The 10,683-nt window shown below is 43.1% G+C and overlaps 1 protein-coding gene across 16 annotated transcripts in view; it reads right to left on the bottom strand.

Moving 5' to 3' along the window:
* The window catches only part of CARMIL1 (capping protein regulator and myosin 1 linker 1), a 349,148-nt gene extending 338,873 nt beyond the window's left edge, over positions 1-10,275 (bottom strand). For 8 of the 16 annotated variants that reach the window (XM_033092808.1, XM_033092804.1, XM_033092805.1 and 5 more), the window contains exons 1-2: positions 9,269-9,751; positions 5,958-6,055 (exon numbers count right to left, since the gene is read on the bottom strand). In XM_033092808.1, the coding sequence (XP_032948699.1) occupies positions 5,958-6,055; positions 9,269-9,308 (138 nt within the window). In that variant the 5' untranslated portion in view covers positions 9,309-9,751. Of the gene's footprint in view, positions 1-5,957; positions 6,056-9,268; positions 9,753-9,821 lie in introns of those variants that run through there. The other 8 variants (XM_033092812.1, XM_033092811.1, XM_033092810.1 and 5 more) reach the window with 5 other exon arrangements.
* Between the last annotated feature and the right edge of the window lie 408 nt (positions 10,276-10,683).

A 10,683-nucleotide genomic window follows, 5' to 3' on the forward strand; every position in this document is an offset into this window, starting at 1 on the left:
CATCCTTAGATTGCAAAACTGTTTTTAAAACAGTGATATTTGTATCATTTAACTGGTGAATGGGTAGTGTCTCTATCCTGTGTAGCCAAAATAAAATCCAATCTCCCTTCTATTTCTAATTCATGTTCATCAAAACAGCCTCACTGAAATCACTGCTTGGGTTTATACCATTGGGCTTTAACTATAAGCTTGCCAAATATATTCTTAAAATATCACCACTTTATGAGTTCCATGGAAAATTATGTTTTAAAAGAGTACTACCAGTTTAAAAAAAAAAATGTGTATGAAAACCATTGGTCAAGCTGATATCACCAAAAAGTAGCTACAAAACAGATTCCAGAGTGGATATTTGTCTGAGAAAGAAACAACGCCACAGGCTGTGCTGCTGAGTCAATTTAGTTAATAGAGATTGGGGAATTATGAAAAGATTAAACAGACTGGTCATGTGAAATGAACATGGCCTGGTGTAAAAGAACAATGCTGTCCATATCAGAGAATATCTGAGATTTAAAGTAAGCCATGATTCAATGTGTCAAATGCTTACAAAACTTAGGTCAAAGTCCCTTTGTCGTGTTTTTTTTTAAACAAACAGGTAGTAAGTAGTAGAGTTTATATTTTGAGTTAACAAAAGACAGCACTGCCACCAAAATATTTTAAGATATGTTACCAAAAAAAAATTCTTTTATTTTTCAACATTTTCAAAGTTTAGTTATTGCAATCAAGCATAATTAAGATGCTTAAAAGTGATAAATAGTCAGACAAAAGAAAATACGTTAAAAAGATTACAGGTTAACTTTTCAAAAGAAAACAAACAAAAAATGCAGCTCAGGTAACAAGTTCAAGTTGGCCAGGACTGTCTCCTGGAAATATATGCCCAGAGCCAGAGCCAGGTAAACAAACTGAAACAGTTAAATTTGTGTGCCCTTTCCCCTACCTGCTCAGTCTAACAAGAAAGGAGGTCCTGCTTCTGGCCCATTTTATGAGGGATCTGGAAGAACACAGGGTTGGCAAAGACGACATAACCCAAATTCCAAAATAAAACAGAATAAACAAAGCTGAGACCTGGAACAGACCTTCCACATACTCCAGAGCCACCATCCTGGGAGAGAGGAGGTCATATTCCTGCCCCCAGACAAGCAATGGCACAAGCATGGTGGGAAGTCAACAGGAATCTTGCTTCCTCCTAACAATGTTCTTCTTTCAACCATTAGTCCTTACAGAAAGTCCAAGCAATACCAAATGCTGCCAAGGATTTGGACAGACTGGATCCCTCATATATTGCTGGCAGGACTACACAGTGTACAGCCATTCTGGAAAATAGTTGACAGCTTTTTAGGAAACTAAACAGGTAATCCCAATGAAAACCTACAATTGCACTCTGTGGCGTTGATAAAGGAGACATGAAGACTTATGTTCACACAAAAGTCTGTAACCAAATGCTCATATCCGTTTTATTCCTAATAGACTAAAAGTGGAAACGGACTGCAGGTCTACCATGAGTGAGTGGGAACACAGACTGTGGCACATCCACACATGGAATGTGGCATACATTGTGTGATTACACTAATATCATATTCTTGAAGAAACAAAATTATAGAAATGGAGAACAGACTAGTAGCTACCAGGAGTGAGAGAAGTGCCAGGTGCATGTGGCTGTGAAAGGCAATATGAGGGACTCCTGTGGTGATGCAAACAAGATCAATGTCAGCATCCTGGCTGTGACACTGAACAATAATTTTGGAAGATAGGGGAAACTAAATAAAGGGTAAAAGGATATTTCTGTAGTATTTCTTATAAATTATGCCTATAAATCTACAATTATCTAAAAATGAAAAGTTTAATTTAAAAAGAATACATAAATTAAAATACATTTTTAAAAGTGCCAGGTACTGCAAAAATTGAGTGAAGATTCAATTAGCAAATGGGAGAATGGAATAAGAGTCTAGGAAACACAGAAGCACTTCCTAATGACATCCCCTAAACAATAGAGAAAGGTAAGACAGCAACAGATGACATGTTGCCAGTGTGGGGCCTCCAATGCTGCCCACCACTTAGATAAAAACTACAGAGCTAAAGGGCCGTTCTTAGGAGAATACTCCTAATGATGGGTAGCCTGTTCCGGCCTGGTCCAGCTTCCCTTGAAACTGTCCCAAGAGATACCAGCCTGGGCCTGTTCCATCCCAATTTCCCAACCTATGGTCATTAGGGTCTCTGGACATATAAGTTTGGGAAAGACAGCATCCTTTACCTCTTTCTTAGAAATGTACAATGCATACAAGTGTTTTAAAGGCTCTGAAAAGCCATGTAGAAAGAAGCCGGTTTATCTTTAACACCCTGGCTGACAAACTTATTTGACCCTAGAACACTCTTCCTCCGAGAACCCAAGCATTTCTGATTTCATTTGACCGAAGCATACCTTAGGGATTCTAGATCTAGTCAGGTGCGCCCCATCCTGCTAAACAGGTGCCACAAACTACTAATAAACCTTCTTGGCCTCATGGTGAACTGAGCTCAAACTCTCAATGAAGGCAGTGGATACTTAGGCATCAGAAAGATTGGCATTTTCCATGCCACTGAAAAAACAACACAGGGCCCCTTGGTCCCCTTCGCTTTATCTGTTGGGTGTTTATCACGTGCTAGGCACTGTGCTAAGCTGCATGTAAATATATCCCCATTAATCTTAAAAGCAACCACTTACAAATAGACACTGTTAAAACGTCTGTTTCATTAGAGAAAGGAATTGAGGCTTAACATTGTCATAAAGTGGCTGGGCCACAGTGTGAACCAGGTGTGGCACCAAAGTCCAAGTTCTTAACCACTGACCTCTACTACCTCCTTAGAGAAGAGAGGATAGAGTTCATGTGAATGTTATTAGAAACAGGTGGGAAAAAGACAGACCTGTCTACCCAGTCCCAACTTTCATCTGATATGTCAATTGCAACGGAAGAAATCAGCTCTATGCCTGTCATTTTCCACTGTGCACACCTTGCTCCAGCCGTAGTGGTATGTTTCCCTAACATGCTAAGGTCCCTCTGGCTTCCAGGTATATTCTGTTCTGTTTGTCCAGAACGTGTCTCTATCCCTTGGCTAACTCTGACTCATCTATCGAGTATCAGCTTATATCTCCCTTCTTCTGGAAGTCTTCCCTGACTCTCAGGCCTGAGTTAGGGCCCATTTGTGTTGTCACAGCCCCAATCACCCTGCTCAGACCACACCTCAAAGCACTGCCTGTTGACATGTTTACCTCCCAGTAGACTGTGAGCTCTGAGTCCCATGAAGGTAGAATCTATGTGCATCTTGTACGTACCATTTGTCTGGCACACAGTAGACATTCAATAAGTATGGAACAAGTTAATATATAAATCAATCAAACCAAATCAAATAAACACAGGGAGTACTGATCCTTCTAAGATCCACATCTCCCCGATCATTGCAGGAATGACTGCCTATCTCCAGACTCTTGATATTGCAATAAACAAGCTATTTAAGGACGATTTGCGCATGGAAATCAATGACTACATTGAAAATAGAATGGAGAGAAATCAGTGTGGAAACTTGGTGAAGCCTAGCCTGCAGAGGTCGTGACTTGGGTGAAGAATTCATGAGATAAAATCACTGACAGCTGTGTTGCCAATGCACTACGAGCAGGCTACATGGACAAGATATGCTCATTTAAGGAGAGCTCTGTTGCTGGACATGAGAGATTGGGGCCAATGGTTCTACAGGAAATGGAGTCGCAAGAAATTCAAGCCGGAATTTGGGGTTTGGAGAGTTATGATGATGTTCCAGAAGAAAATGACATGACTGTATTTGAATAAATGTAGATTTCTGTACATGAATAAATGAATAAATGTAGATTGTCGTACAAGAAAAAAATAAGACATCCCCTGAAAATAAGCCCTAATGCATCTTTTAGAGAAAAATTAATATAAGACCAGTCTTATTTTTGGGGAAATATGGTATTTAGTGGACTGACAGCCAAAAGAAAGTCAGAAATGCAAATTATAAAGAGATCCTCCAATGTTTTAAGTAATTGAATTTCTCAAAATTCAGAAACTCCAAAATCAACAACTTAAAGAAGGTTAATTCATAGACCATCTTGCTGAAATTTGAAGCTTGTCAGACCTTGAATATTTCTATTAATAATTCCTGCCCATGCAAGTAAGGAAAAGTCAAAACAAGTTTACGCTAAGCTACTAGAAACTGCTCAGATTCCAGATTTGGGGAGATAATTGCTTAAATTCAAATACACTTATAATCTGGGTACAACCTTGATCGACTCCAACTAATGTTAAGATGAACCAGATAAAAAAGAAAAAATTCTTGACATTAAGTACTAATCACAACTATTTTTAAATGGTGCTAACCTAATTTCATTATATTGGACATTTAAATTTGTCTTTGAAATTTAACTTTGCAAATTTTACTCATGACATGAGTTTATTTTTAGTGTGATGAACAGCATCCATACAAAATAACATCATGTACTGGGTTAGACTGTTGTGGCAAACAGTACTTGGCATTTAAGTTGTATAAAAATGGGTCCACCTTGTGAATATTTCATGTAAAAGAACAAATGACAGAAACAAAATTTCACCTTTCTACATGACCACCTCCAAAAAATACCAGAATCCTATAACTGAACAACACTAAGTAAAATGTATTTTAAGGAAACTTACTCTTTGTTAAAGCCAAATAAAACAGAATGATGGCACCACTCATTTCTACTATGGATGACCTTAATTGTGCAGTCTATATGAACACGTTTTGTTGCAGCCCAAAAGTCACTCAAGCTTTCCCATTTCAATTTCTCTGCCATCCTGACTTGTACACACAGAGCACAGAGAAACAGAAGTCATCTATCACCAGCATAATCCTTACATCTACAGGGGAAGGCAGGCAGATATTTTTAAAGATTTTCAAGACATATGTTATCAGAAAGATACTTCAAATTCTGTACCAACTTCAACTGAAGAAACACATTAAAAAACATCCTCTTTCAATGACATATACTTGAGATTTGTTTTAAAATACTCCAAGAAAAAGAATAAAAACAAACCTGTGGAGAAATAGATAAAATAGTATTGGTGAAACACCAAATTGTTGTTGAAGCTAGATAAAAAGGTTCAGTATACTAGTCTCTACTATTACCTATGTATAAAAATTCCCAATGATAAGAAGATAAACAGAGTATTCTCTCCAACAAAAATAAAAACAAGACGAATTCATCAAAGCTTAAATTTAGGTTTGTCACAATCTCACCCAAGAAACCACTAAAATACCACAAAAAGCTTTTCACCTCTCTGAAGGTATAACTCAGTCATGGACAACTACCTAAAACTCTGTACCCAGCAAGGTTCAATCCTTCAGCCCCCGCAGCAACTCCTCTCACAAACTGGATGGAACCCCACGTCCAATCTCAGCACCCGCAGATGCTGCCTCTAGCAGGCATTTCCCTCTGAAACACCAAAAAAACAATGTTAAAGGACAAATGTTTTCTTCACATTCCCAGCTCATCACCCGCAAGATGGACTCGGATATAACATTTGAGAAAAATTAATCAAATAATTAAACTGACATGAGATGAATTTTTCTATATTCTTCCCTAAATCCTTAGAAATAAGATCACAAATCAGCCACAACAAAGATAATAAATAAGGTCAATTAAACATCAAACTTTGATTAATATGAAAACAAGCTCTAGGAGATGACCTGAACTTGGGCAACTATTACAACTTTAAGAAATATAAATGTAAAAACTTCAATTTCTAAAATTTATTCTACTTTTAACTGTCAATGAATAAATACTCTAATTAATCTAGGACAAAATGATCATCAGAACTTTTGAGCAAAATATAAAACAGAACAAGTGCTGTATGAAAATTAAGCAATCAAAATAATGGAAGGGAAAAATACTTTCATTTCTAACCATTTTCTTAAAAAATTATAATACTTACCAGCACCTTGTTCTCAACTTTGTCTCCCTTAACTTCCAACTTTACTTTCTTCTTCACTGTAATTTTTATCTTTCTGCCAATAACATCCTTTATGTTTTCTGCAAGAAGGGTATAGTTTCATTATAATCTTTTATTAAGAAGAAAAAAAGCATTGGGGTGGAGAGAACATTTAAAGGAGTATTTCTGGTTGTGTTTATTGTTGTTTGTCCTTTTTTTATTATTTGCTTGTTTTAACAAGACTGATAGTTACCATTCACCAAGTGTTTAATGAACACCTACTTTGTGCCTTGTACTGTGTGCTCAAATATAAAAGCCTATGACATAATACCAGTCCATATAAGGCATGACATAATCTTGCTGGGTAAACAGGACGCACACACAAGAAAAGAAAACGGGGGGACTGTCAGGCAGTATCATGGAGCACTACATTGCATGCAGACCATAAGCACAACAGGAATTCACAAACTCATTTGGATGGTCACCTCAGGCCCTCAGGGCCATATAAACATTATCATTCTCTGTGAGTGCCTTGACATGAAGATTAGGATATAGAGCAAAGACCCGGAACTGGACTGAACAATGTAACCAGGGCAAAGTGCTCCTGGCCATCTGTTCTTCCAAATTCATCACAGCACAACACCCCAAAGAGTGGTCAAAGACAATGGAACAAGAGGATTGAGAGACATAGGAAGAGCTGAACTTTTGGCTGGTGGCAGGAAGGTGTTCCTGGGAATCCCATTTCCTGGGAATCCCATAAGGACCCCAAACTAGACAGGTCCGAAACCAAACTCATCATCTTCCTCCTCCTCCTCTCACCACTATCTTCAACTTCTTTCTTTCAGACAGTCAGTCACCTATCTGAGAACTCCCTCCTAAACAACTCCTGATCCCTGGGCTTGACCCTACATTCAGGGCCTCAGAATCTCTCACCAAGACAGAACTCTCTCGCCCCCGGAATCTCTCACCAAGACAAAGTCCAGGACCTTCAACCTAGTATCAGCCCCTGTCCCCTCCATAACCAAAAGTGACCCTTCCAAAACCACAGGTCTGACTGACCATGTCACTCTTGGTCTATGAGTAGCAGTCATTTGGAAATGAACCCAAATCTTGTAGCATGTCATTCAAGGTCTTTCGCATTTTTTCAACTTAACTTCTCAGCACACACCTAAAGACGCAATCATCCTTGTCATCTCCACCTTCTACAGCCCTAGGATTTTGCAAATATTATTCTTTCCTAGTATGTCCTTTCCCTATTCTCTTCCTGGCTACATCTGAAATAGACTTGAGAATATATACACATGGAAAGAAACTGGAAAGTTATATATCAAAAGGTTAAAAGTAACTATCTTAGAGTGGTAATATGTGTGACATATTCTTCTCATTCTTCTCTGCAATTAAATTTTTTTAATAGCCTGTATTACTTTCATAATCAGAAAAAAATACAGTATGTTTTCAAATGCCTTGGGGGATTACCTTAAGGGAATATACTGAGATTTTCACATGTTTGCCATTTTGGATTGATCAGAGAGGAACTCTTGTGAGCACTTGAAATTAGAGAGAAAAGCAGGTGCACGAATTTCCCCTATCCCAGCTGAATTAGACCATTTAAAGGCCCAGAAAAATCAGATTGGGCATATCTCAAAAGCATGTGTCACTTAGTTGAAAGACGTGAGATGGACAAGACTCGATAAACATAAAAATCCCATTTCTAGATAAGGGTTAAATTCAACTTTAAAAATATACCAAAGTACTTATTTTTAAAAAACATCAATAAACCAGTTGTCTCATTTCCACTCCATCCTTCACCACCCTTTCTCTTGAGTCTTAGTTACCTATACTTTTCACTACCAGGGTCAGGACAACTAATTGAAAAATCTGCTACCCTCTTTAGTTATCCTTATCCCCTGGCCAGCTAAGCAAGCCCTCCCCTAAACTCTTTCTCAGGACCTCTAGAGGCAGCTCAGAGCTCTGGGTCCGTTTCCTCTTCCAGGCAGTGTTGGAAAGGTCTCAGCCTCCCAGAACCGGATGGACCACTCACTCCAACCAGCAAAAGCAGCTGATACTTACCTGAGGTGCCGACTCCACAGGGTTGAGGAGGGAGGAGGCCGGCAGTAGGAGGGGGGTGGCGGGAGCTACTTCACACCCTTAATTCAGGTAAATAACTGGTTGTTTTTTCTTTTCAATTCAACAAAAGCAGAAGCTTCTATACAAACCTAGCAACAGCTTCTTTCCATCAAGATTCACTTGCTGAGTTAAGAATCACTAAAGGAGGAGCACGTAGTACAAACTTCTGCAAAGTATTGTGGCTAAAAGGAGGAACAGGGGGCAAATTCCCCAGATGCCGATGAAAGGGCGGTGAGAACTACTTCCTCTTGCTGTCAGCACCATTCAACATCATCTTACCTCGCTGTAGGCATTGTAGTGTGCCAAGGCAGGGACAGTAAGGAATATACATCACTGGGGCTCAAAACACGAGCGCAAAGACACGCATACCTTGTTACAACACGCTACACACACAGGCTTAAACGCTGCGTTTTCAGAACACTGTCCATCTTAACCCTCCAAAAAATTAAGTTAAACCCCCAAGGCATAAAATCCAGGCCCCCACCCTCTTCCAAAAAAGTAACGTCAAGGGACTCAAACAATGGGTCACCTGGCATAAGGTACCCCACACTGGTTCCCTAAGAGATCTGGGGTGGGGAGAATAGGTAGGATAATTATTACTAAAATAAGGCTTTTATTATTAACCCTCAATTTCCTGGCCCGACTTTGCGTCAGTCCTGTAACCCTTTCGCTCCCAGCTCGCTAAGCGCAGCCACGCCTTGCCAAGGTCAGTCCTTAGTACACCAGCATTTCCCCTCCCCAAATCTTCATGTCAGCGGGGCACCTCTTGTCTAGGATTGGGGGGCGGGACGTGGAGGTGACCTACAGCGCGCTCGCAGGCGTCCGGTGCTGGACTTCCCCGGACTTCCCCGAGTTGGGGGCAGTGGACCGGACGCTGTAAAGGTTCTCCTTGCCTACAGAACTCCCGATACCCAAGGCAGCCATCTCCTTCCGCCAACCTTGACGTCTTGATCACCGCGGGAGGCGGCGGGCGCCTGATTCCCGCCTCCCCATCCCCCCCCGCCCCCGGCCTCTCCCGACTAGGCTTTCCAGGCAGTCAGACTAGAGCAAACTTCCCGGCGCCCCCGGAACCCGCCCAACCGCAGTTCGACCCGGGGCGCAAGACTGCGGGACTCCGGCCCGGGTGGGCAGCGCGGCGGAGGCCATGAGCGCAGACGCGGGGGAAAAACCACTCGCGCGGCTCTTACCTGTCAGCTCGCGGGGCACCTCAGCGCTCTCCTCGGCCATGGCTCCTCCGTGCGGGAACCGCAGGTACCACTCTGATCCACGGCCCCGCCCTCTTCGAACCTCTCGGTGTTTAGCTGCAAAAGCGGCGCGCAAATGAAAGGAGGCGAGAAGGCCCAGCGGAGAGACAGTTTCGCCGCGCCTCTCCCCCACCTAAATAAATAAATAGTTGCAAATCCACGGTGGGCTTGCTGCTGCTGCTACATGACGCCTCCTAGCAGCTCCCGCGGCCGACGGACTGACGGACAGCTGGCAGGACCCTGCTTCGGCTCCGGAGGCTGCTCGGGCCGCGGGAACTCCTCCCGATCCGCCAAGCTCCTATGGCCCTAGACGCCCGCGGAAGGCGTGGGAGCGGCGAGGAGAGCGTCCAGCCGTGCGGCTAGGGCTGGGGCTTCTGGCGCTCCCGCAGCTCCGTTGGGCGGGGCAGCTCCTCCTCCTTTCCTTCTCTCTATTCCTTCCTCCTCCCTTTTCCCCTCCCCCCTCCTCCTCCCCTCTCCTCCTGAGACTCCTCCCCACCTCGCGAGAGTGGCCCGTGCACTATCCCTGGCGGCCTCGGCGCTCGGGCACTCGTTCCTCGCGCTGGACGCACACCGGTGAGACAGTGCCAGGGCCGTGGCGGCGGTGCGCTCAGCCCCTCGTGGGAGCCTACCTCCCCAAGCACCTAAGCGTCTGGAGATGGAGCGCGCGAGCCCGGGAGCCCTCTGCTGGCTGCAAGGGAGGAGAGCAGAGTGCAGGGGCCGCCCACGGGCGTAGGGCCAGGGGATGGGAGGCTACAAATTAATGCAGATTCTGCAGACCCGTCTGCACGGAAAACGAGTTTTTCTGGGACTCTTTTACGCACTCTCCTTGTTCAGCCCTCCCTGTGACATGTTGTCGTTTCATCAGTGTTATTAGTTTCCCATGTCTAGCGAGCAGGCTACCGTATAAGACCGGTCTTATTTTCGGGGAAACACGATAGACGAAACCTGTAAACACCAATCATATATTGAGAAGAGACGGTGTTCAGCCGGCGCTCCGCAGTCGCCGCGTGTGATCACAGACATTCGAATAATGAAAGTGCCTGTCACTCGCGGGGAACCTCCTTTAATCCCAGGGCTATTCCAGCAGTGAGCATATTCACCGAAGCCGGAATCAACTTGCTGACCGGACTAATCCTACTTGGCCAACTCCCTCCGACTGCCCTGGGCTCCACCTCAGAGAGAATTTCAGGGCCAGGAACACCTGTGAGTGCCTTAATTGCTGCCTTATTTCCCAGCGGCTGAGAATATAGAATCAGGTTGCGTTTTTAAAGGACAAAAAGGGGAGGGAGAGAAGGAAAAGGGATCCCCGCCTTGAGTGTCAAGTTTTTCACTGCTGTCGACCTTGGATCCCAAAAATA

The sequence above is a fragment of the Rhinolophus ferrumequinum genome, chromosome 22 (assembly GCF_004115265.2).
Source record: "Rhinolophus ferrumequinum isolate MPI-CBG mRhiFer1 chromosome 22, mRhiFer1_v1.p, whole genome shotgun sequence".
NCBI classification, from domain to species: domain Eukaryota; kingdom Metazoa; phylum Chordata; class Mammalia; order Chiroptera; family Rhinolophidae; genus Rhinolophus; species Rhinolophus ferrumequinum.